This window comes from Epinephelus lanceolatus, chromosome 5, assembly GCF_041903045.1.
Source record: "Epinephelus lanceolatus isolate andai-2023 chromosome 5, ASM4190304v1, whole genome shotgun sequence".
Classification (NCBI taxonomy): Eukaryota; Metazoa; Chordata; class Actinopteri; order Perciformes; family Serranidae; genus Epinephelus; species Epinephelus lanceolatus.
In genome coordinates, this window is record NC_135738.1 from 13447078 (window position 1) to 13474974 (window position 27897).

General features: G+C 42.6%; 1 protein-coding gene across 18 annotated transcripts in view; it reads left to right on the top strand.

The window, feature by feature from the left end:
• Positions 1-27897, top strand: part of LOC117262261 (unconventional myosin-IXAa-like) — a 217634-nt gene that overhangs the window by 128415 nt on the left and 61322 nt on the right. For all 18 annotated transcript variants that reach the window (XM_033635087.2, XM_033635091.2, XM_033635092.2 and 15 more), the window contains 3 exons: positions 2999-3088; positions 15069-15185; positions 20482-20616. In XM_033635087.2, the coding sequence (XP_033490978.2) occupies positions 2999-3088; positions 15069-15185; positions 20482-20616 (342 nt within the window). The remainder of the gene's footprint in view (positions 1-2998; positions 3089-15068; positions 15186-20481; positions 20617-27897) is intronic.

Consider the following 27897-nt stretch of genomic DNA (forward strand, 5'->3'; position numbering starts at 1 on the left):
ATACGGCGATGTCTTTACAGTTTACCACCTACCGCAGCTTAATGCCAGAAATGCCAATCCAACATCAAAGATCTAGTGGTGACTAAGGACAACTGCTGCGTCACCTCACATCACTTGTGCCAAAAAGTTGTACACTGCAAAGCCTACAACCAACGGCCATCTGGCAGGAAAGTTTTGCACCTGTATGAGAGGAAATAACTCTCCATACCAGCAGGTGGCGGCAGTCTGTATTCATAATTCCAAAAAGGAAACCAAAAGGCCGACAGGACAGATCAGGCCCCAGGAAAGCAGCTCAGCTTTGCCTCCAATTTTCCCCAGTGGGCACTCGTGGTATTGCAGCAAAAAAAGCCCAAAAAGCATTTTCCTATTAGACAATGATTGCAAAAGAGAAGTCTGTAAAACTGTTGACAGGACACCTTGAACTTCCAACAGGGTCAATTAAGACTCTTGTAATTATGAAGTTTTGATCCATGGAGGTTTTATATTTGTAAAACTTTCCTGGAGCCAAGAAAAGTGATATCAAAATCTGTGACGCCATCACCATGTAAAGTCTATGAGCTAGAAACTCTTTTGGTGTACATGCCAGGCGAACAACTCCATCGGACTGAATAGGCGCCATCTAGGGGCCTGGTATCTAGTTTTTATTAAAATGTATGGGACATGTATAAGACACTAGTTAGCCAGTTAGCGCATTAACAACACAACCCGATACTGAAAGAACAAAGGATATTTACTGTCCACTAGTGAACAACGACACGAACAGAGACAAACCTTTTCTGTTAAAGAGCTCAATGGCTAAAAAAAACCCAATCTAACTTATATTACGACTTTGTTTTGATCTTACACCCTCTTGACTGTGTAAGTTGCTGTGTTGTCTGCTTTACACGCTACTGTTTATCTTCTCATACAAAGAGAGAGATTTCACTCATCGACGAGGTCCGCTGTCTCTGACACTGATTTACCATGCTGAATCAGCCGAAATAAAAGCTGACGAGGGCCGACGATGGCCAACTAGTGCCAACGGTGGTGGACAGACTGCCAAAGCTACGGGGACAGATGCTCACTGACAGCCCGATATTGACCAATTTCTGACCGTTGGCTCATTGTGTCAGGGCCTTTAGTGTTATTAACTGCAGGCAGACAATTAACAACAGTAAATGTTAGATAACACTGGTAACAACTGCTGAAAATATAAACATATAATTTAATGTTACTTAAAAATCATAGGTGTCTTTTACAAACAGAGAAACGAGAGAAGAGCATCTGTCAGAGCTTAACATCTGCAAACCTAGAAACAGACTCGAGGTCTTTATGTCCCAGGGAGAAAAAAAAAAATGTTAATTTGAGAACAGAATCACTGACCCCAAACCAGTGCTTACAAACTTGTGTGTATTATGGTATTAGAGCTGTGATCATAGGCGAAGCAGCAAGCCTGTTACCAAGCGACTAATACATGGAAATGTACCGGCTAAAGACCAATCACCAGGCTGCAGAATAGGCTTTGCTCTTAGTCGAGGGATTACCAGGCAGTGTGAAATGAAGTCTGATTATGCCGCCCCCCACCCCTCGCTCACTCACACACACACACACACACACACACACACGCTTCTCTTTCTATGTCAAAGCCTTTACGAAGGAGGCAGTTGACAAAACTAGATCCATAATGGTATTAACTATAACATTAACACCCTGGCCTTTTATACATGAAGACATCAGGCAATCACACAAAGACATGCTGTCACATGTATTCACAGACCCACCCACACACACACACACGCATGGTCTCAGCAGCAGCTGTTCTGCCCACTCCCATAATCCCTGTAGATGGAGGAGGCGTGTATGTGTGTGTGTGGTGACATCTGCTTTTCCCAGTGTGGCCCTGTCATCAATGGTTTGTCTGGGGCCGAGTTTAGAGTCTGTGTGAACTCGCCGCATAGCATTGTACTGTAAGTGTGAGGACAGAGAGCAGTGTTTATGTGCTAATTGTGGTCAGCTGTGTTACTTAAAACCATCAGAGTTATTATGAGTGTGAGTTTAGTAGACCGACGAGGAGATGATGGGGATAAAATATGCTGTGACAGTGTTTCTAGTTTTATATCACCATGGTATTGTATATCATGATATTATAGAGTTGCCAATGACTCACTCATATCTGTTGTGCTGGCTGCAACAAAGTCCCTCCACTTTTCTGTCTTTGGCCAATATTTTTATGGTCCTCCAGCTCTGTTGGTGGTGTTAAAGTTCTTTCTATATCATCCTGTGCCATGATATTTTGGACCTCCCTTTCCTCCGTTGCCCTCTGTGCTCCGGTGTAAAGCAACTCTTGGGATAGCTGTGATGTCCATGCTGAGCACGTGGTCAATCCAGGTCCTCCTACGTCTCTTGAGTATGGAGCATATGTCATCTTTCAGGATGATTTTGAGAAGGTTTATTTGTGAGATGGTCTATGGCCAGCCTGAATTTCACAGCTCCTTTTACAGAGAGAATTACAAATGGGGATTATGGAATTTAAAATGCATGGACATCCATCAGGCAGTGACGGTCGCACCAAAAGGTTGGTTGCATTATGGGAAATGTAGGAAAGGTCCTGATATTTCACCCCCTGCTGCTTAAATTTGAACCATTCTTATTTTAATCTGTCTCTTGTGAGTCCTTCAGCTTTACGGAAGTGCCATATTAATCTTCTGGAAAACCCCTTTAATAAAATGATGCCCTGGGACATTATTGGACCATTACTGCATGTTATCATTCTTCCAGTTACCATGACTTCATTACTTTTAACTGTCAAACAAAGGCCATAATGTCCCAAAAACAATTCTTACTTAAACTTAACCTTTGATTTAATTGACCCTCTAAAATGCTTACACTGTTTGTTTTTGTATCCCTGATACCGTGTGCAGTCATTGTGCTCTAATAGGTCACACTTCACGTGAAATCTTTAAGTGACACCAAACTCTGTTTTTAACCTCGTCCTTGTGGGGTTTTTTTTTCTCTTCAGGTCAAAGAGGAGATGCTGCTGGAAGCGCTGACGACCAGGAAGACTGTGACTGTTGGAGAGAGGCTTATCGTACCCTACAAACTTGCTGAGGTGACCTTTTTAGTTTGACACTTACCCACCTGAGTCTCAAACACACAGGCTTTATATGACCTTCTAAAACTGATGACCTACTACTGGTAAAACCCCCTGTGAGCCTGTGTGGTCCCCACACACTTAATAAAACCCAGAGGATGCTAAACATCGAGGAACATTTTAATATGTTTTAATAGTTGACTACCAATAGTCAGAAGGGCCTGTGTGAGGGTGGCAGTGGAGGCGTGGCTTTAGTAAATTCCAGCCAGTCTCAGGGAGGCTTTTTTTTTTTTTTTGTAGTGGTTTGTTCTGAAGTGCGTCAGCTGCAGGGGAGATTCTGTGTTTGTGTGTGCATGCTTTGGAGCTTGTCTAGGGAGTTTGTTGTGGCACTTCCCCCGACCCCCACCACTTCTGTCTGAGGCTCTTTTGATAGAGGTCTCTTCCTCTGCAACTTCCTGTTTCCTGTCGAGTCAAGGAACAGCGCGACTAAACCCCCCGTCCATACAGCCCTCTGGACTCAGTCTGAGAAATTTACCTCCAGGATGCCTCAGCTGACCCAGATAGACTCCTCTGATGTCTGTCATTGTGCTTGTGCATATTAATATTCAGTGGTTCTCGTGTATCTCTCCATCCCCAGATCCTTTGATGGTTCAGCATAGAATTGAATTTGGTCCAGCTCCCTGCTCGCGTCTGCGGGGCTTTTTGTATGAGGAAGGAAATGCTACACATTGATAGTGTGTTATGCTGCACGGCTCCATCCCCCCATCTAATCTATGGGTTAGTTTAGCCCAACAATGGTTGCTCCCGCTCTCATGTGCCCCCCCCCCCCCCCCCCCCCCCATCCCTCCAGTCATGTGGTCTGGTCTCAGGAATGTGCAACCTCCACTGGAATATACAGTACAGAGGCCAAAAGCCAGATCCTCAGTCTGTCTGTGTTTGTGTCTCTCTGTTTCTCCGTCAGTCACACATTTCAAACACTTACATTCCCTTTTTCTCAACCAGCTGTGTAACAAAAGGTCAGACAATGTGATCAGAAAGCTAATCCTGGACCAAGGCTGCAGCTATGATAAACCCTGTCCTGCAGCTTCTGGTGTCATGCCATGGAAGTTCCCTCCTGTCTTTCACAAGAAGGCCTTATCTCTAAAAGAGTGAGAGGTAAATGGACGTAGAGGGACCTGCAGAGGATGAGGCAGTGACCTTTCAATCTCTGAAAGTCCCGTATTGGCAGCAAAGAAAAAGATAGAAAATACCGGGAAAACCCCAAATGTGGGCTTGAAGAGAAGAAAATAGTCTTAATACCTGTCATTATGTAGTTGTAAGTCTCTCCCAACATTAAACCTGCAATAACTGATATTTTGGCTATTTTGGGGCCACAGAAACAAGCTATAAATGGACTGCACATATATAGAGCACTTTTCAACCTTAATGGACAAAGCACTTTATCTCTCAGTGCCTCACTCAAAATCTATACATGCTCTTCTATGTTTTTTATATATGTACTCTTGTAGTTCTTGTTGTTAGTTGCAGTTCACTCCTGAGGGAAACATATATATATATATATATATATATAAACTTTTCTGTCCGTTATTTAATCCTGGTCAGGTAGTATACAGTGGGTTTAAAGAACTCCTTCACTAAAAATAGCTGCCTGATGATGTCAAAGCAACACAGATAAGAGCGGTGAGCAAGAAACAAAACAGTAAAGTTGCCTAGCTGTTAACCTCTTCTATTACACCCCTTTCCTATCATAGACCCATTCTTGTCCTTTTTAGGGGGGTGGAGGAACTTTGGGGGAGACAGCAGGTCGACAGTATGTGTGACATAGAAGTGCTATACATCATCTGAATGCTGGGAACCTGACGATTAATTTGAGATGCAGCTCAGTTTTTCTATAATAAATCATAAATCTGTAGTAAACATTGATTTTTGTTTACGTGCCTCATCATACTTAAAAAGTTTTGTTTTTAATGTCCTAGAACACAATGGTTGACACATATGATGGCCATTCCCGTGCACATTTTTGTCTCATAAATTGTTGCAGCAATTTTTGGGTTCCTACCATTGATTTAGTGCTAAATTTAAGCATCTTTTACCACTTGAAAATTGATAAAAATGGTAAAAATCTAACAAAAAAGCATCTCAAGTACCACATTAAGACACCAAGACCTTTAGGAATGGTAAAGATAATCAATGCTTTGATTTGGTACCAAATTTTTGACATTTGGTGATATCTGTAAGAACTGCATTTTCTGGTGATTGGATGGCAAGCACTTTTGTTCTGGAACCTGCTGAGAACCCCTCTTTATTGTCAGTATACCCATGAAAGCTGTACATCCCCTGAATGCCCCAGGTCTCTAGTTTGTGGCTGTAAAGTTTCATGAGGCTGTGATTATCCTAGAGGTCATTGAATACAGAGAGGTCAAGTATAAAAGAAAGGGTCTCACTACAATGCTGCTTTGGGGGCTAACATCATCACACATGAATAAAAACTGGTCTCATTGAATCACAAGAGTCTCATCTTTCCAGTCATACCTAATTTATGTGATTGCAAGACTGCTTGAGGAACCAAGTATGCAGAAATATTAAAATAAAATAGGCGGAAATAAGACCAAAACGCTGAATTATTTTCACTCAAAACTGCATTGGATGAGCGTAAAGTGGGCGTGTCTGTAAAGAAGAGAATTGTTGGTATCTATAGAACCAATTTTCATTCGGATGTCTTAAAGTGAGAGGTCAAGGGACCCCTGTGAAAATGGCCATGCCAGTTTTTCCTCAACAAATAAAGCCTCACTCCCGACAAGCCAGTTATTTTCATGACATGGTCGGTACTGATGGATTCCTTAGATCTTCTAGTTTCATATCATACAAGTATCTTTACTCAGTTCACTACAGCCTCTGAAAGAGAGTAATGTTGGCCAAGGACATTGGTGTCCCTGCAGAGTGGAGGAGGTTAAACAAACTAAAAAATGGATTTAAAGATGCGATGAAGCTCTGCAGAGCGGAGAGAGACCGCACAGTCAGGTGATAGTTATCTGTGGGTTTGTCACTTTGCACTACAAGGGACCCTTTTCACATAATAGTACATGTCTTGTTATCCATTATTCATACAAAAAATGTTAATTATAAACACTTTAAGTCAAACTAGGAACCACTGAGGTAGAAAATACCTTCCATGCTCACCCACAAGTGTATACTAGGCATAACCTTTAATATTACAACTATAGACCTGACCCCAGCCCTCACACTAACTTCAACCTAAACCTAACTCTAATATTGACCCTTAAACCAAGTCTCTAACCTCAAACAGCCAGTTAAAGAAGTGAGGACTGGCCAAAGTGTCTTCATATTCCCAAAATGCCTTCATTCTCTGTATCTAACAGTCAAATTGGTTCTCACAAAGAGCACACACAGGCCACGAGAGCAGCGAAAGTGAAGCCCTGCCCTGGTCTGACTGAGGGGTCGTGGGAGCAAGTCGAGGCCACCTGTGGAATCCATAACACGCCTGTTTTTATACAAAGGAAATGTGGAAAAAAGAACCTGGCAAATGCTGCCGCTCCTTCTCAGAAATGATTTCTTCCTCCTTGGATGAAAAAAGGTTGAGAAAGTGTGCGAGGCAGCTGTCCCATCCACCCACAGTGGAGATTTTGGCATGTGACCTGCTGAACTTTGGTGTGCTTCAGAAAGAGTTTGGTATTTCCAGAACTTCAATAAGATCCCCAAATTTACTGGATGGGCCCTGGTTGAGTAAGGTGGAATGCATTTTTAAATTGCTTGGTTTTGGTTCCAGGGTAATAATGAGAGTTAAAGTATTTCATGCAGGGAAACTGTGCCTGGCAGCATCTGACAAGGTCAGAATCTGGACTTTGTTAATGTCTTTAAGGCTTGCTTAAGGACACTAAAGAATGCATTAGTGGCTCAGATGAATGTGTCCTCAAAGTGCAACAATTTAGTTTTCAGTACAGCTGTATTTTTAATCAATAAGACACCCTGCTGCTCATATTTTAAGATCTGATTATGGCAATGCTTAACCCAGAAAAGGCATTAAAAACATTTAGGCTAATGTTATTTAAACTATAGGCTTGTATTATTACTTATCTTTTGTGCCAGAGAAATCTCGGGTCATTCTATTTCTTTCTTTCTCCATTGACCTTTTATATGAATTAAAAGGGACATATTCTTCCATGTTTTTTATATAACACTAAATTTGGTATGTAGGCCTACACTTAGGAATGACAGTCGGCTCTTTTCATGTTTAAAGTCATGAAGAAAATGGTACATTTATCAAAGTAAAAAAGTGGAAAAAGGAGAAAGAGACTTGTTTTTTGCCACACTAGCCTCAGCTGTGCTTTGTGGTAAGTGCTAACTAGCAACTGTTAGCATGATAATACACTAATACCCTTTTTCCATTGTCATGCTGATTTGTGTTTCCATAGTCAGTTTAGATGCGCCGTGCCACACCAAGCAGCGCCATAGATGGACCTTCTCCAGAGCAGGTCCAAAAGCCAGCTGCCTGCCCTCAAGCGGGTAGCAGTGCGGTCTTGCTGACTGCAGTCAACCCTCGACAAACCCTGCTCTTGCCCCCAAACGTGCCGAGTGTGCCGAGTGTCTCTGTGTGTTCAGCTCTCAGTATTTTTGCAGCTTCTAACTGAATCTCTGTGGTTTGGAGTTTAGTTTCTCTCCTGCATCCTTTTTTTTAAAAAATTTAGATATCTGCTTTATTTTACTGTTTCATGTTCGCTATCAGCCGTATTAGTTGTGTGAAGTTGCTACTCAACTGTGCACCTTGCCCCCCCCCTCGCATTACATCCAGGACAACTTGGAGAAACGAGCTCTGACTTGTTCAAATGAACTGAATGGCTGGCAAACTCAATTTACAGTGTGGAAAAGTCCGGGGGACATAGAGGACAGATACAGCAGCCCATACCCCTGCGTCTGCTATGCCCCTGCAGACACCCCAGGACACTTCCCAGAGGTCCTTTGTTCATGCATTCACAGATCAGAGCCAAGTCCGATTCAAGGAGATCCCATGGTAAACTGGGTGTACGTCTAGGGAACCAGCAAGTCCCATGAATCCTCATCAGATTTGGGAATTTGGGGGCCAGGTCGATGCCCTGAGCTCTTTGTCAGATTCTGTTGCCTTTGTCTTTAACAGTGGTGGTTGGGCGGGTGGTGCATGTCAGGTGGCATCCACATGAATGCCAGGTCCCAAGGTTTCTAAGCAGAACATTTTATTTTAACAAGATGAGCAATGTTACTTCATCTGTCAGTGGTTTTAATGTTTTGGCTGATCAGTGTATGGACTCACACAGAGGCCAGGAGTCTATACAACAAAAACATTTACTGTAAAGTTATGGGGAGTTCCAGACTTCAGCAGATAACATTGACCTCTGTGGTTTAGCCTGGGCTGAGACTCAAAGTTTATTTCAGGTGAAGTGAGAAAACACCAGAGCGTGTGCATCTGCAAGATCATGATTGTGTCAATGTGTGTCTGTCAGGGTGCACATGCGTGTGAGCCCATGTCTGTCAAGATAAGGCGTGATGGCTGCCTTTGACATTTTTGATGTGGCCTCAGATAATCTGACTCCACCACTTCCTTCTTCCTGTTTAAAGACAGACATGGGGCAGGGGAAGTGAGGGGGGGCATCAGACGCTCGTTCATATGCTTTGCATTCATATAAAGGGTTTGGCTGTTTCAAAGTCATGGAAGCCTTGTAGTGGGAGTGTAGAGGTACAGTAATCTCCCGTTGCTAAGGGATTGTAAAATGTATGTACACTGATAGACAAAAACAACAACTCCATAAATACAAATTGAAAACATATGCAGATGGGCATATTGTGGTGAAACACACACGCGCACACAAAACATCCTGCAGCGAGGAAGCTAGCAGGCCACGTGCAGCGTGAGCTCATGCTGGTGTTTTACACCTCCTGTTGTTTTCAGGAGAAAGACAGAGAAAGAAATGGAAAGAAAGACAACAACAACTTCCCCTCAGCAGAGCCTTTTAATCACAAACACCAGAAACGACCTGGTTAAACAGCGCGGACCGTTACACTTTACCAAAGTCTCTGATTAAGTCCTGCTAATTATTTTGTCAGTTTCTTGGGTGGCCCTCCAGTGAAACATTTTCAGCCCATTTACTTCCAGCCACGTTCCCTCCTGGTTCCTAACTGCTCCCATTGTGGTAAATAATTAAATTACATGGCAAACACAGAGACAATTCACGCTCAGTGAGCATGTCAAATGTTCATGTCTCGTCTGCCAGTCCCCCGAGTTCCTGCTGCACTATTTAAATCGTGATTCTTCTTATCAAACCTTGTATTATTCATAACAATCTTACATAACTTTGTGGGAGCGGGGACGTCACAGGCCTGCTTGCTAAAAATATCATCAACAATCAATAATGCAAGAGTGAAGAGGCAGCTTTTAAAATGCATGGTTTTGCTTCATCATGGCTGTTGGCTGCGTTTGGCCTCAGCAGGCTGTGCTTCTAAGCTTCATCAGGTTCACAATGTCCCATAAAGGGCTGGAAGAGGGGGGTATTTTTTTATTTTTATTGTTACATAACTAATGTGAGACTTTTATTCAGTTTTATTGTCCTTGTAGTGTGTGCCTGCTTTTGTTCATTGTTTCAGGAAGCTTCAGACCAACTTCCTCTGGCAAATCTCGTCTGTCTGAACCCTCTGAACCAGGGCTGTAACTCTATATGCTGTAGGTGATGTGTTTAATCCGGCAAATCAATTAAAGGATAGGTACGCATTTTTTAGTTCGTTCTAAAACAGTAGTCAGGTGCTTCTATGACCGTTGCAAAGGGATGCTTTAATCATTCCTCTTTTACTAACCAATAATAATAATAATCCCTATCTTAGTAATGTAAGTGATTAGGAATCCATAGTCCTCGTTACTTGTACATTCCCAAGTTTAGTTGATGTTAATGTAAGTTATACAAATCATGCGTTCATCTTACAGTCTTTTTAGCACAAATCTGTTGTGACAGTTCAACTTAGGGCCCAAATGCAAACACAACCAGGAAATAGGGAATGCTTAAAGGCAATTTATTGCAATGTGAGGATGGGAGTCTGAAGGCTGGAGTGGAATGATGGCTGGGGTGAACTAGGAATGGCGAAGCAGAGCAGACAGAGCAGGGGGCGCTGAAGAAAGTCCAAATCCAGAGGCAGGAGATGAAAATGAGGCTGGACGTGGATGGTTATAGTTGAGGCTTGCGTGGTAAACCTGAGACACAGAACAGTGTGAATTAATGGCCAAAAAGTACAAAAAAAAGTGTCAAAACACGCAGGAGTTGGCCTTGACATCTGTGCCACAGAGTCTGGTTGCTTAGCCGGGGTTTTATACTGCAGTGGCTAGATTGTAGATGTGGTTCAGGTTCAGCAGCTGCTGGCACTCAGGAGGATCAGCAGGAGGAGGGAACTAGAAGGCCACGCCTAGCAAACACACAGAGACAGACTGAAAACAAACATGAGACAGGGAGAGGCAAAGCTAAAACCCCAACAAAACCTCCATCTTTGTGTTATCATCTGTCCACTCTACAGGGTTTTCCACATGTAGATTTATTTGTGTCGGACTGCCACAACATCAGCATCCATCGCCATATATAGATTTTCAAGTTTTGGAGCTGCGTCTCTCTCTATCCAGCGGCAGAGCGAATTTGTGGCACAAATGGAGCATTATCGTTATCTTATTATTGTTGTCTATTGATTTTGCAACGTACTTTAGATGACACGGGCTGCGTGGTGTGCACAGTCCAGCACTGGGTCTGCAGCAGAGCAAAGTTTGCTTTCATTTGCCTCTGCAGCAGCTGCTCCTCTAATCAACTGATCAAATCTGACCTCAAACTGATCGAATGGAAGTCTTGAATGTGATAATTAAACAGATTGTTCCTCAGTTGTCCACCTCGCGACTCAAATCAACAGACTGCTGAGGAAAAATACAAAAAGTCATGAAAAGTTCCGCTTGAGCTGCGTTCACAGACCAAAAACCTCCAAATTCAGTTGAACTCTTTCTGTGTGATCTGGGCCTTAGACTACTTTTCTGACAACCAGCTTGACATGAGGGACACCAAACATTCTGTTGTTCTCATTACTGTCTGTGTTTGACATTAAGGCCTAGTTTCCCAGATCGGGCGAGGCGGAGGCACCTGTGCTTCGCCAACTGGGTGTGGCCAGGCGTATTTTGCAAGTTTGGCACACCATGCGCGCTGGCGCAGCTACTCCTCTTTCCCACCTCCGTCCCTCCTACCGGCTCAAGTCAGAAAGAGGGAAGAGAGAAGGCGTGGAGTGGGTTTTACACACATCACACCAATCAAATGAGCCCCTCTCCTCGCCCTTAAATGCGCCGCGCAAAGGCGTAATGAGAGTTTACTCAATTCGCCATGGCGGAAGAGAGCAGCAGCGTCAGACGGCCAAACTTCTCCCAGGAGGAAACTGATGTTTTGGTCCGGGAGGTCCAAGCTCCAAATATATGGAACTGTGAGCAGACCTCCACGGGCTGATGATGCAAAGGTAGCCTGGGAGGAGGTCACCACAATTGTAAAGCAATGTTGCGTTGGGTTTCCATTATGCGTGCCAAACATGCCAAACATGCCATACGGTGCCAGTCCCCTTTGATCTGACATCAGATGTGACGGGACAGTCGATATAGAGATACATTTATGTGCTGATTGCAGATAGTTGCATGGAATAGTGGTTTTTGTGGGTATTTATTGCATCGTTAATGTGCCTGACATTCTGGAAACCTGCCTGTGAAGTTTTGGTGACGTGTGCGCACTGTCTGCCGGTCAGCCAAACTTCCACTTACACCGGCTGCGCTCCCCCTGCGCTGACAGTAGACCTGGTTTCAGCTGGTGAGCTTTTAGAACACCTTTGGTGAAGCCTTTTGGCACGAAACTGTCACTGCGGGTGACTTGTTCAAAGACAAGACCAAGCTGGGTCTGTCGACACCTCCCCCTGCTGCGCCGCCACACCCATCTCAGCGCACCTCGGTCTGCCAAACTACCAAACTGAGCGCGCCTCGGGTTGTACTGCTTGAAACTAGCTCTGCGCAGGGTTCGCCACCCTGCGCCACCCTGCGCCACGCCAGGACACTAGAGACCAAAGACTGCAACCGTTATTGCCTGTTGTTAACAGGTCAACCAGTTAAGTGTTTGATGAAGCAGATTAGTGGAAGTCAGGAGCTCTTGTCAAGGTTTTATGGGGTCCTCAGCATTTATAAAGAGCAGTGTGCTTCTGTGTTTTTTCACTCCAGAGAAGTTGTCACAAATGTAGAAGTTTCCCTCCTTGTTTCCTGTTTGTTTTCAGTCTCTGCTCAGTTAAATCTGCTCTGATTGGATTACACTGAACAGAGTCTTCTCACACTGGGGTCCCTGTTGTAAAGCACAACTATTTCGGGGTTCCTGGCATGAAAATGCACGACCCAGTTGAGGCAGCTTTCTTTTGTCTTGTTCCACTCCCTCATTCAATCCCAACACTTCTTGCTGCCAAAGAACGTGCTCCAGTGTCCAAGTCTCAAATTTAAGTCTGCTTATGTTATCTTAGTGTGCCTTTCATCATCGTCTAAGGAGAGAACATAGTTGCTCTTTGGCTTGTTGAGGCGTAATAATGGCTCCTCTTGGCAATGTTGTTTTTTATGGATCAAAAGGCGATCCATAAAAAGTTGTCCAAATAGTGATCTGCAGGTCTGGAGACACTTAATGTTCTGGCTCCTGACTGAAAACACCTAAAGCATTACAGCACTTCACACAGCAGGACTCCCAAACATAAGAACAGTAACTCAGACTTGTGAGCAGTGTGGGAGCTTTAACACCAGCTCCGTGTTTACCCTCTGAATACAAAGTGGTTGTTGTTATGGCTAAAACTTTAACAATTTATTATTAAGAACAAACTGGTATTTCTCATTTCTAAATTACAGGAGCTCAGTCGCTAGCAGACTGTTAGCATTTATGGTAGCTTACTCAAGCTAATAGGTAGCCTACTGTTGTTTCCTTGAGAGAGATTAATACTAGTTGACTGCACAATTCAACAGCTTGGTGCTACACTGGTGTTGTTTGTATCCTAATAACATAATGTTGATTTATGGATCTTGGTTAGATGTTAGTTTGATGAGTTTAGTTTGATAAGAAAAGTGATTCCACTCTCACGCCTGTTATGGTATGCTAAATAGAGTCGGCCAGGAATGATTCCTAAAACCTGGGAATTAGTTAGCATTTTAGCACTCCTGGTTCCTCGTCTTGAAGTCAGTTTTGGTTCGATGCCTGAAATAAGGTCTGTGGTTAGCACAAGTTTAGGAACGTTTTTGTTTTGTTCTGTGAAATAAAATATGTTGGTAAATACCACACTCTTTGAACCCAACAGAACTTTGAATCTTCTATATGTCTTAAAAAAAGGCGGTTGCTAACAACTGGCTAAATGAGATGACAGAATGTCGTCACACCAAGCTGTGCCGCACACGGCTTTACAGTCTTCCAGTCTTTTAGTGGTGGTGTAGCTTGTTTGAAGTCTAACATTAGCTTTTCACTTCTATTGACTGCCTTTAGGCTTCAGTTATCATGAAAATGATGTTCATTTGTGAAGTGTTTGTTTGCCTCAGAGCTTATTTTAGGCAATAATCCAAAATCCAATGGAAAAATCCTGTAGACTTTTTTGACGTATTCCCTGTTCCCTATATGAGGGGCCAGCTGGCGATTAGCTTAGCTTAGCATCAAGGCTGGAAAGAAGGGGAAACAGCTTGCCTGACTCTGCCCAAAGGTAAAACAACACATGCCCCTAAGCTTACTCCCTAAAACCACAATTTTTACATTTCTGTTTTAGAGTAAATTAAACTAAATCAAACAAACAAGAACATATGCACACATTAATTAGTAAGGCATTTGTTGTTTTCCTCTGCTTCCAGTCTTTATGCTAAGCTAAAATGATTGTCCTCTGGCCTTAGCTTCATATATAGCGTACAGATATGAGATTGTTATTGATCTTCATCTAATTCTGGTAAGAAGGCAAATGAGCTATTGAGCCAAAATGTCTAACTACTCCTCAAGGATTTCAACCTAACCAGTACGGGTCAGAAGGCAGCCAATCATCTTAAACATTATAAATGAATCTCTTTTCTTAAACCAATCAAATGTCAGAGAATAGTAAAAAATATTCAGACAGATTCAAATAGCTTTTGTCCGACCTATAATATATTCAATTCACAATCATCTTAAACAGCAAATGTTCAGCTTTTAGTTTACGTCATCGATCGTTGCAGATGTACTCCCTGTCAATCATCTGATTGATTATTTGACTATAATGTCTGTGAAACTACATTTCCATGGTGGCCTGATCCAAAGTATTGACTGCCTCAGTTGCTGTAAAACAATATCCAGTGATTAATTTTTCACCACAGCATTTTGGAGCTGCCCAGCTCTGCTTCTCCTCACAGTTTCTGGATCTTTTTGTTCTCTTACTGAAACCCATCAGATGACTCAGATACTCCCTGTGAGAGCACTTCATTAGACCTCTTCTCTGCCCACTTCACACATTTAATATGACACTGATCCACTTTCACAGAGGAGAGAGGGAACATTAATGTTGTGTTTGTCTCGTTGCTCTGACCTAAGCTGCTGCAGTTGGCAGGTGCTTGGGTTTGATATCGTAAAGACGGCAGGTTTCAGTCATATGCTGCAGAATGACTTTGTGCTATACTGTTAAAAAGACAAACAAGATAAATAGGTTAAGAAAAATCAGGAAGTGTTTTACTGATTTCATAACTGTTCCCTCTGTATTCATTTAACACTTGTGGGCCACCACAGCAGCACTGCCAACACTGTAAAATAAAAATGGTTGAGCAGCAGCGGAGAGTTACTGTACTTCAGTAAGGCTGAGAGGGAGAGTGATAAAACAGTGTTGGCTCCTGTTCCAGATTAAGAAATCCATATGTTTTTGATCAGGAAGAAACTGACGTGTTATGTGTGTGTGTGTGTGTGTGTGTGTGTGTGTGTGTGTGTAGGCTGGCACGGTGAGGGACTCCATGGCCAAGTCTCTGTACAGCGCGCTGTTTGACTGGATTGTGTTCAGGACCAACCATGCCCTGCTGAACAACAAGGACCTGGAGGACAATTCAAAGGTAGGAATGAGAAAATAAACACACACTTTAAGAGATCTCATGTGTTCACATACAGAAACACACCTAAGATTTTTCTTCAAACTTTATGAAACCAGTGACATAAACAACATTTGCATCCTGCCAAATGTTCAGAAGGCAGAAAATATCAGTTCTGTTCAACATTAGCAGTGTGCCAAGACAACACATCGCTTTTCTCTTTTATTTTGTGCCTCCTTGTCTCCTCTCTTGTCCATGCCTTTGCCAGGTCACAAAATGCATTTTAGGAATTGATGTCACAGTTCCTAAAATGCATTTCATGGAGAGAGGAGGCTTACCAGAGGAGCTATGAGCAAGGACGCATTGTTGCATCCTTTGCAAAAGCCTTTTCCGCACCTGTGATGTATACAAGAGGTGTGCCACTCATCATATTTAATTGACGTCGCCTCAAAATGTCGGCTCCAAGCACAGATGTCTCATTTTGTTGCCTCCTCTGCTTGCATCTCAGGTGGGAGGGACTAAGACACAAGGAGAGGAGGTGAGGGAGGCAAAAGAGAGTGTACAAATTTAGAAATTAGAAAAGCCTATAGAAACAAAAACACACTTAAAACTCAATATAATCCCAGGTTGAGCCTCCACAATATTTTTGTCTGTAATGATGGTCACTGGGTCAGGTTAGGAAGAAAACGTCTTGCTGTGATTTGGACAACTGACCCCTCCCTAAGCCCCGCCCCTTTGTGATGGTCCAACAAGCTGTCAGAGTAAGCATGGAGCCCACATTGTAACTAACTGCACTCCCTGAAGAAACATTATCATATTTTTGGAACAATGAAAGAGTGATTCCAGAGAGAAGTAGACAGAGGGGTCTACAGTCTGTGTTTGAAGGATATATCCAGGATGTCAAACTGACTCAGCAGCAACAGCAGGTTAAAAAGACAAAGATAGTTAGAAGCTAAAGCCGAACTATAGGCTACAGATCACAGTGTAAAAGTGAACCACCACATCACTGCTGATCGCCACACAAGACAATGAATATAAAGGGAAACTTTGCTGATATTGAACCAACTGTGTGGCTTCACAGAGTGTGCAGAGGGTCAATTAAGAAACGTGGCCGACACATTGATCTACGACCAGTCAAAGCTTGACATTTTCTAGGACGCGCATGGTATGGAGAAGACAGTGCTGTGTTTAGAAAAGCCTAAAAAAAATAAAAATAACCTTTCCTCTATTTTCCAGTTCCGCCTGCAGCGCCAACAACATCTTTGTCACTGTTCCTCTTTCATTTCAGCATGTTTACAGTTGAGGAGTGCTCTGCGCTCCTATTTGTTTATAGTCATAGGCGTGAGGCAACACATCATGCAAGCCAAAAACAAAACAAAAAAAACTATGACTCCATGACACAATGGGCAGACGACATAAAACTATCCATTCATGAAGCCACTGCCCATTGTCGTTCCTGATCTGAGCCAACACCCTACGACGGCCAGGTTGGACTTTAATCGGGCTAATATCAAGTAGTGTGAACCAGATGATACAAAACATTTATCAAAATGATATCTCACTATACAATGATGAAAACTCTGTATGTGTGTGTGTCTGTTCCACGTTTTTCTCCCCACTGACTTGGTCAATCCATGTGAAATTTGGCACAGTGATAGAGGGTCATAGGAGGATGCGAATGAAGCAATATTACATCAGTTGGCCAAAGGGGGGCGCTATAGCAACCGATTGAAATTGCAAACTTTGAATGGGCATATCTCATGCCCCGTATGTCGTAGAGACATGAAACTTTGCACAGAGATGCCTCTCCTCATGAGGAACAAATTTGCCTCAAGAACCTATAACTTCCGGTTATATAGATTTTCCACCATTTTGAATTTTTTGAAAAACACTTAAAATCGATCTCTTCCTAGGAAGTTTGACCGATCTACATGAAACTCGGTGAACATAATCTAGGGACCAATATCTAAAGTTCCCTCTTGGCAAAAGTTGGAAAACTTACTAAAACTGAGCTTCTATAAGGCAATGAATATTGCGGAGGGCGTGGCTCATCACATAAAGGTGTATAACATCTCAAGGGTTTCACTGATCACCACGCAACTTTGTAGGCATATGACCACACATAATCTGAGGGGACCCCTCCATTATTGACCCCATCAAACAAAACGGGGGCGCTAGAGAGCTAATTTCTTATCTAGGCCTAACCCCCATATTGATTTTTACTAAACTTGGTAGATATGTAGAACAGGACGCCTCAAGGTGACTGGAGAAATTTAACTCTAATTGGCAACTGGGTGGCGCTATAACAACAGAAAAATGCTTAAAAATGGCTAAAATGCGACCGATCGCTGTGGCTCCCCCTGTGGACCAATGTTTGTTTTTTTTCCTTCTAATTTTTGGTATGACTAAGTCATGGTTTGGTATGCTGTTCATAATCAAGGAAGCTGTCAGTGTGTCATTCTGTCAGTCAGTCATTCTGTCTGTCCCACGTTTTTCTACTCACTGACGTGGTCAATCTATGTGAAACTGCACATTGGCATTGAGGATTGGCATAGGTAGAAGGTGACAAAGCTGCCAATGGGTATGGACTAGTATATTTATATAATTTAAAATATGGTTTTGCGGTTGCAGTAACTGTCATGGTAACATACAGTATAATATATCCAATATTAGGAAAGTAAAGTACATGAGAGTCTTTACAGTGACAGTGTTGTTCAGCAATGTCATGTGCTGTTTGTGTTTCACAGTGGCAGTCAGTAAAATTCAGTTCTGTTTTATTCTAGTGTAGTGATGGTTTAACATTTATATAAAGGGTGTTAAAGGGGTTTCCATCTTAGTATTTCCTTCTCAAACTAAGATAGCACCTTTAACCACATTTTAGCCACGTGCTAAAGTGACACTGACACCAGCTGAGTTATATGAAGCCGCTCGTTAAACTGCACCCCTATCAGGTGGAAATATTCTTCAGCCTGAGCTTATAAATAAAACAAGAAAACCATATCCTTTCTGACTCATCACTGTCACTTACATGTTGCATGGCATCATGGGTAACCTTCTGTTACTATTGGTGTAGTGTACATACATAAGCAGGTAAACCAAAGAGGGAAAGGCCTGGATGATATTGTTTTCTGAGTCAGAGAGCCTGCACAGATTTTGATAAATAAGATTTCGTATTAAAGCAGGGCAGGTAGACACACCAACATTTACAAACATTTGACTGGCACTGCACCATCGTGGAAGTTTAAGAAGTAATATTAATAAATATTCATATTTTTTCATGTCTGTGACAGTTGAAGACATTAAAACTGTAGTGAAAGGTGGTGTGATGTCACTATGATTATCAAATCATCATTTTCACGGTCTATATTTGCTAAATCCGTGTGTCACATGATTAAAAAAAGGTGAGACTCTTATTCTGTAGATGTTCCTCAGCTGAGCAGCAGCAAGCTGTATCTAAGCAGTGTTGCTCACGTGGGCAATGTGGCTGCTCTTATCTGTTAACAGGGGCACTAACAAGAAAAAAACTGTAAAGCTTGGATTCTCTGCCTGAGTCTGAACCGGGTCAGGCCGTAATTTCCCGCCACAGTCCTCGGGCTTGGATGGGTCGGGCTCCTCATAATAGACCTAGGCTATGGAACCAACTACTTATCACACCTGGCCCCCCCTTGACGGCGTCACTGGCAGCACACGTGAGTTGTCGACGGTGACAATGTGTGTCGGCTTCGTCGAGTGTACCAAGTGCAGCACGATGCTGGTATATGACAGCAAAAAGACGGGGACCTCGACACTTAAGAGGCACATGACGAAGGCTTGCCATGGAAAGAAAGACGAGAGTCAGCCATCAATGTCCACGTTTGTATCCTTAAAAAAATGTCGGGTTTAAACCGGGCTCGGGCTTGGAATTACGGTTAAAGGGACTGGCCGGGCCGGGTTCGGACAGAACATGCAGGCTCAGGTGGGGTCAGGCTGGATTTTTTTGGGCCCGATCTAAGCTCTAATGCGCTGCTCACACAGGCAGTATGGCCCGGCCGTAAATAATAAATAAGCAGTAATAAACTTTTGTTGGCGAATTGTAACCAGACACTACCAGTGAACAGTGACTCCTGTGACATGTTGACCTGTGTTACAAAGAATTTCTTCCCGCCTGAAACTCCTGGTCGCAGAAAAATGTCATTATTACTGTTAGCTGCACTGTGTTTTCAGCCTTTTAGATCTGGAACAAGCAGGTGGCCAATTATCAAAGGTTTTCCAATATTTGTAAATGTACATTCAAGAGGAGGGATATTAGGTTAACCTCCTAAATCAACATGCATCCCTTTGTCCTGTTAACGTCCTCCCTTTTGTTCTTTTCGTCTTTCCTCACCTTCATTTGTCTGACTCATGCTCTCCATCCTGCTGCTGTCTGTCTGTCAACCACACCTGTCTGTCTATCTGTCAGTCAGTCAAGACTCAATCCCTTGCTTTCTGGCTTCCTTCATTCCCAGAGGCAGGGAGTGGTATGAAATGAAAATTCCACTGTTTGTGTGTATGTACGTGTGTGTGTATGTGTGTGTGTGTGTGTGTGTTGGAGCGGCAGCTGGCAAGTCAAACCCTGTGGGGGCATCTAAAGGATTAGAAAACAGATCATTGTGTGTGTGTGTGTGTGTGTGTGTGTGTGTGTGTGTGTGTGCCCAGAACATTTGGGCAGATGGCATCAAGTTCCCCTCAGCTCAGTTTACCCCCTGTGGTCCTCTGTGTGGACCAGTGTATGTGTGCATATGTGTGTGCACCTCCCTTGGCACTGACATCATCTGTGTGTGCGTGTGCATGTGTGTGTGTGCCTCCCTTGGCACTGACATCATCAGTGTGTGTGTTTGCTCTCCCTCGGTGCTGTCAGGGGGTCGATGAGGTTGCACTTTCTGTCAAGGTCGTTGTTCTTATGTACAGATAACAGTGTCTATACGCAGCTATACGTGTGCTCATGTATGTTTTTATTCAAACTGCCCTTCGGAGAGAAATAAAACACTGCTGGATTAAATTAAATTAAACTGGAAACAGCTTTTACAGTCCATTTCATAATTAAAGGCTGTCTCTGGATGGACGCCTCCTTCAGATGGTGCTTATTAATGATATATGATGACATGAACCTCCCTGACACCCAGGGGGCATCTGGGTCACTGGAGCTGTAAGGAATGAGATATAAAAAGAAACACAATCAAAATATCTGTAAATCATAAAGAATCATACATTTTTATTGACGTGTACAGTATTTTCTTCACATCCTGATCTCACAAATGTGTAAAATGAAGAAATAAGAATCTGTGTGTGTTTATTTCACCAGATCCTGTCGATAGGAGTCCTGGACATCTTTGGTTTTGAGGATTATGAGAACAACAGTTTTGAACAGTTCTGCATCAACTTCGCCAACGAACGACTGCAGCACTACTTCAACCAACACATCTTCAAATTAGAACAGGTACCGTCTTATTTTCTCTCCTCTCCTCTAGTCTATGCTGCTCTCCTCTTCCTCTTCCTCTTCCTCTTCGTCTCCTATCTGTGCCATTTTGCCATTTGTCACCATCCACACAATGGTTATTGTTGCAGCTACTGATCACGCATTATTGCAGTTTGTGTTGTTCTGCCTCTATGACGCATTAACAACACTCAAACATTCATACATGATTTGCTGCAGTGTGTGTTGGTATCATAATGACGTCATATGTACATCACTTTGTTGTGGCTGTTACATGTTCTTCAAAAACTGCCTTTATGCTTTTGATTGAATCAACTGATGGAGTGAAGAATAGGCGCTCCTGACTCTGCAGTTACGTCAAACTGGGGATAATACATGACTTCCTGTTGAGTGGAGAGCTCTGAATGCAGCACAGTATGGTTCAGCGCAATGTGAGAGAAGGGCGTCTTTGTAGTGCTGTCAGTGTTCTCTGAGGTGCTTTTCACACCTCTTGGTAGTTTAGTCTGATCTGCAGCACCAAAATAGAAAGGATGGTTGTTTTACTGCTAGTTTCTGTCGTATTTAACGCTTTTCTTACAAGCATTTCTTACTCTGTTGTGCTACTGTTGCTGCAAAAGAGCTAACCTAACTGTGGATATGAGGATTACAGTTGTGGAAAATGATCTGTGACATGGAAACTTGACTCTGTCACTGCTATGTATCATCAAGCCTGTATCCAGCAGGCCACCAACATCATTAGATATTTGGTTGAATTTAGGTTGTGACGTCAAGTCACCAGAGTTCAATGTCAGCACAACATCTCACATCTCGCCAAAGTCAGCTTGACGTAGAATATTGATGATATTGATATTTTGTTGGTTTTAAGTGGTCTTGTTAAGTTACAAAAATCCATCTTCTTCTAAACATCTAATGCCAGCATCATCATGACCAAGATAGTGACATTCAGTTGTTGAGTATGGAGAGCAAAACCCACCGTCTGCAAAACGCCATAATAATTCAATGGTGTTCATATCTTTAGTTTCTGATAATGACTTAAGTTGTTCTTTTATCTCAGACCTTCCTCAGAAGTGTCACTTGGTGGTGGTCGTGACACGTCTTTATCAGCTGATCTGTCAATCAGCCGATATTAGGGTGGCGTGACCATCCTGTCAGTTTTTGAAAGGACGGTCACGCCACCCTAATATCGGCTGATTGACAGATCAGCTGATAAAGACACGTCACAACCACCACCAAGTGACACTTCTGAGGAAGGCGCAATTTTCTGCCGAAACATGTCAATGTATGTAACATCCTAACATGTCTGAGATAAAAGAACTAAAGTCATTAAAACGCCATAATGATAACATCCACACAACGTAAAATATTATCATGGTAAGACATTTAAATTATTGTCAACACGATTTTCTTTTTTTCCAACTCTTTTTATTGGGGTTTTCAAAATTAAACAAGCAGTAGCAGGAGTATAAAAGTGAAAATAGAATGTGTGATACATTGAAGGATGTCAGATTGACCATGTTTTCTGTCATTTAAACGAGGCTAGTTAGGGGGAAGGACTTGAGAGTGCGTCTCTCTGAAAGTGGTCTATAAAGGGTTGCCAGATCTGGTAGAATTTGTTTTCACACCCTCTTAGTGAGAATTTAATCTTTTCCAAATGCAGGTCTGAACGACTGAAAAATATTACTACTGACTCTTAAACAGTGCCGAAACATAAGAGCTAGTGAGGCTGGTGACTGCCCACAACAGTCACACGCTGGACTAATATATTTGGATACATTTTACAGAGCTTATTTTTTGATAAGTGAAGTTGATGCAATATTTTAAATTGCAAAAGTACAAACTGAGGAAGAATGTCCCAGTAGTTGGGCTTTTGTCCATGATTCTTCCGAAATAGTAACCCCCCAAATCATTTGCCCAGGCTACTTTTAAAAAATCGAGGCAGGAGGTACAATCTGAACATGAAAGTACATAACAAATAACAGAGGTGCCTCCTTTGATTAGTGGGTCTGACAGAATTTTGGATTCAGTTGGCGAACTGATTGGTAAATTAAGGAATGGTGCAGCGTTTTGCTCGACAAAGCTATGTACCTGTTAATATCTGAAATGAGTATGTGCTATGTCATGTTTAGCTCGTCAACACGATTTTCATTCAAACAAAAATTTAAAGTATTTGTTGCGTAAGAGTTGAACCTCTCTGATTTTATAATCATTGCAATTTTACATAATGCTCTCTGACATTCACTACCTGTAAATAATTAGCCCTCCCAACGCTCAACAAGACTCGGGCATCTTCATCCTGAGAGGCCATCCCTTTAACATATGGCTATCAAAGCTATCAAACATCCACCTTTCAGTAGCAAAATGGTCATGTGCATAAATGCAAGCTACGAAATAAAGTGCTCCAGTTTCACCTTCAGTCATTTTCAGTTCTTGGCTGTTTATAGAACGAGGCTGTAAGAGAGTAAATGCACTTTATAATACACAACCCTGTATTCTTCAGCTCAGTGGCACCAGACTAACATCATCAGACCTTTCACTTATGCAACCAACCAGTCTTTGCGAGCTGAATATTCCCTTGTACTGTATGATCGCCTTGTGCTGGACAGCCACATTCCCCCCCCAACATTACAGTACAAGCAGCCGTAATTATGTAGCTAGGTTAAATTAGCATGCACATCCATTAAAGTGCAAGGTCAGAGGAAAAGTGCTGAACGACTAGAGGAGGCTGACAGGCTGGGTTATAGTGCAGGAGTCATGTTTCCTGACAGCTAATTGCAGCAAACACTGCCAGCACTTTTAGCTATTTGTACATTTTCTCCGACTGGGTTTGTTTGTTTGTCTCTGTGTACTGTTTATGCCTCTGAATGGCCTCGCTCTGCTTGTATTTTTTTTTCTTTTCCGGTGTAATTTCATCACTGTTTGTCCTCGCTGTAACTGCCGTCATTGGCTTCATGACAACCCTCTCTTTCTCTTCCACTCAGACGGACCATTACTGAACCACTAATCCCTGACCAGCTAAATTATGTATTCATTATGCTCATTTATTCAGATACTCACCGCCAAACCACTTAATATTCAGTATGCATGTTTTATTTATTTCCCCAAATCATATCCATAGAACAAGCCAGAGAGCAACGAGAGGGGGAAAAAAGTGAAAGAGACATTTTGGCGAGATAATGAGTCTCTATCAGTTGGACTGTGTCACAGAAACTGTTGGCTCTTGTCTTCCTCTTACTGAGCCCTGATTGGTCGTGGCAACTTAGCGGGCGGGCCCATCGCTGAAGGCTGAATGTGGAGAGAAACAGAGTGGAGGGAAAAAAGAGCAGTGTTTCAGTAAATGAGAGCAATAACGTCCCTTCAGCCTCGATGAAGATCACAGACTGCCGATGCACTAATGGTCCTGTTATCTGTTTCTGACAGTTAGCCCTCAGGGTCTACACACCCATTACACACACACACACACACACACACTGCAGGATGTAACATGTACTAACAAACAGGTTGTGTTACTGTAAATTAAAAATTGTCAGTTAAGCACTCTGGGGTTTTAATTTTACATCTCAATGTTTTGCTGTTGAAAACCTTCAAATATACAGTACAGGCCAAAAGTTTGGACACACCTTCTCATTCAATGCGTTTTCTTTATTTTCATGACTATTTACATTGTAGATTCTCACTGAAGGCATCAAAACTATGAATGAACACATGTGGAGTTATGTACTTAACAAAAAAAGGTGAAATAACTGAAAACATGTTTTATATTCTAGTTTCTTCAAAATAGCCACCCTTTGCTCTGATTACTGCTTTGCACACTCTTGGCATTCTCTCCATGAGCTTCAAGAGGTAGTCACCTGAAATGGTTTACACTTCACAGGTGTGCCTTATCAGGGTTAATTAGTGGAATTTCTTGCTTTATCAATGGGGTTGGGACCATCAGTTGTGTTGTGCAGAAGTCAGGTTAATACACAGCCAACAGCCCTATTGGACAACTGTTAAAATTCATATTATGGCAAGAACTAATCAGCTAACTAAAGAAAAACGAGTGGCCATCATTACTTTAAGAAATGAAGGTCAGTCAGTCCGGAAAATTGCAAAAACTTTAAATGTGTCCCCAAGTGGAGTCGCAAAAACCATCAAGCACTACAACGAAACTGGCACACATGAGGACCGACCCAGGAAAGGAAGACCAAGAGTCACCTCTGCTTCTGAGGATAAGTTCATCCGAGTCACCAGCCTCAGAAATCGCAAGTTAACAGCAGCTCAGATCAGAGACCAGATGAATGCCACACAGAGTTCTAGCAGCAGACCCATCTCTAGAACAACTGTTAAGAGGAGACTGCGCCAATCAGGCCTTCATGGTCAAATAGCTGCTAGGAAACCACTGCTAAGGAGAGGCAACAAGCAGAAGAGATTTGTTTGGGCCAAGAAACACAAGGAATGGACATTAGACCAGTGGAAATCTGTGCTTTGGTCTGATGAGTCCAAATTTGAGATCTTTGGTTCCAAGCGCCGTGTCTTTGTGAGACGCAGAAAAGGTGAACGGATGAATTCCACATGCCTGGTTCCCACTGTGAAGCATGGAGGAGGAGGTGTGATGGTGTGGGTGTGTTTTGCTGGTGACACTGTTGGGGATTTATTCAAAATTGAAGGCACACTGAACCAGCATGGCTACCACATCCTGCAGCGACATGCCATCCCATCCGGTTTGTGTTTAGTTGGACGATCATTTATTTTTCAACAGGACAATGACCCCAAACACACCTCCAGGCTGTGTAAGGGCTATTTGACCGAGAAGGAGAGTGATGGAGTGCTGCGGCAGATGACCTGGCCTCCACAGTCACCGGACCTGAACCCAATCGAGATGGTTTGGGGTGAGCTGGACCGCAGAGTGAAGGCAAAGGGGCCAACAAGTGCTAAACACCTCTGGGAACTCCTTCAAGACTGTTGGAAAACCATTTCAGGTGACTACCTCTTGAAGCTCATGGAGAGAATGCCAAGAGTGTGCAAAGCAGTAATCAGAGCAAAGGGTGGCTATTTTGAAGAAACTAGAATATAAAACATGTTTTCAGTTATTTCACCTTTTTTTGTTAAGTGCATAACTCCACATGTGTTCATTCATAGTTTTGATGCCTTCAGTGAGAATCTACAATGTAAATAGTCATGAAAATAAAGAAAACGCATTGAATGAGAAGGTGTGTCCAAACTTTTGGCCTGTACTGTATATATATGAATGAATTGAGTACTCCTGCTGAAAAACATAAATATAAAATCACAGTACTGCAATTTTAATTAACCAGTGTTAAATAATTAAGAAATGCCCTTTAAGAAGCATACAAAAAAGCACCATTCAGGCATAAAAGCATCACTGGTTTGTGAGGAACAGTTTTCCTTGATCCACAGAGAATAAAACTGTAAATGAAAAACACATTCTCGCTCCCAGCTCGTCAAAAATGGTAGCTCTGTTAGTGACCCTACACTTCAGACCATGATGTTCTAGCTACCCCTCTAGCATCAGTTTTGGACGCTCGGGGATGGCGTGTAAATATCCGCTCCTTACATGCATAGTGTCTTTTCAAAATAAACTTCAGTGTTCACAGGAAACATAAGTACTTTAAGGTTAGGCAACAGAACTACTACAGATTATTGTTTAGGTTTAAATAAGTTCATATGTCCATCCATTTTCAACCGCTTATACAAAACTGGGTTGCAGGGGCAGCAGGCTGAGCAAAGTATTCCAGATGCCCCTCTCCCCAGCAACACTTCCCAGCTTCTTCTTGCAGATCCCAGGCTAGGCAAGGTATATAATCCCTCCAGCCTGTTCTGGTTCTGCCCCGGGGCCTCCTACCAGCTGGACATGCCCGAAACACCTCCAGCAGGAGGCACCTAGGAGGCATTTGTAATGTACTTCAACTTACCTAACTGTTAAGAAGTATGTCATGTGACAAAAAAGACACTGACTTTTGGATTCACAAGGAACACAAATACTGATCTCCTGGGTGAAAGTCCTGTGTTTGTCTGACCCATCCAACACCTTTACCTCCTACCCTATGCAGACATTTTCACTCTTTATACTGCATTATTGCCACATGGGTTTACATTGGAGTTAGCTAAAAGCCCAGTGTGTCTCATACAGACGCTAAAGGGTGCTTTCTGACATGGGCGGATTATGAGACAATGGGCCCCTTGTCTTTTTTTGTGTGTGTGTGGTTTTGTGTGTCTATTTTAGTTGTTTTGTTGCAATTCTGTCTCTCTCCATGGTTGTTTTGCGTCGCTTTGTAGTCACTTACATCTCTTTGAGGTAATTCTAGGTCTTTTGTTGTCGTTTTGTGTTGCTTTGTCATTGTTCTGTCTTTCTTTGTGGTTGTTTTGCCCATTTTTGTAGTGACTTTGTGTGTCATCACAGTTCCCTTGCATCTCTTTGTGGTCTTTTTGTCTCCTTGTGGTCATTTTGAGACTCTTCCTTGTTGGTACATGTTAATTTGAATGACATTTTGTAAGTGAAGGCCGGGGGGGTTGGGGGGGGCATGACACTCAAACAACATTACGCTGAATCAAATCCCAGTGTTTAAGCTTATGTTTTCATCAGGGGCAAAACACATGTAATTGGCTAGAATCTGCCTCATATACATTTTAATAAATGTCCCATTGGTTCTCTTAGTTGTTTAATTCTTGCATTGTCAGTCACTCTCTGACAGCAGGTGCTCCTCGATGGCTATCTCTGTTTTGATTGAACCTTTCACTTGAAGGTTTTTTTCCTGTGTTACATTCAACTAATAAGTGTCAAAGTGCTGCTGAGACACTCGCCCTCACAGGACGCTGCCCGAGATTGCTTCAGCAGAGTTCACGTTTATTATCCTTTAATCACCTGGGTCCTCCAAACCTGTGGCTCTCCACAGTTCTTGAGTTTATTTGACAGGACAACAGTTGAGGTGGTGCTGAGCTCCGCATCCCCTCTGAGGCCCCTCTGAGGCTGGTTGGTACAGCTTCCTGATCGAGGGTTTCTAGATCTCCGCTGATTTGTGTTTGTTTGAATAAAGTTTTGCAGTTCACGCCAGGGGCCCCCTCTACCCTCAGTTTGACGTCATGAGGAGGGAAAGCACTCCACACCTTGTCTGTTGCATTGTATTGAGCCTCTAACTGCTCACACTCATTTACCTTTAAAAGATAAAGAAACTTTCCTAGATTATGTCAGCTCGCCAAACTAAATGGTTAATATGATGCCATAGTTTAAAAAAATGTAAATGCACTTTAAAATTAGATCCTGGCTTTTGATATCCCCAGGTATTG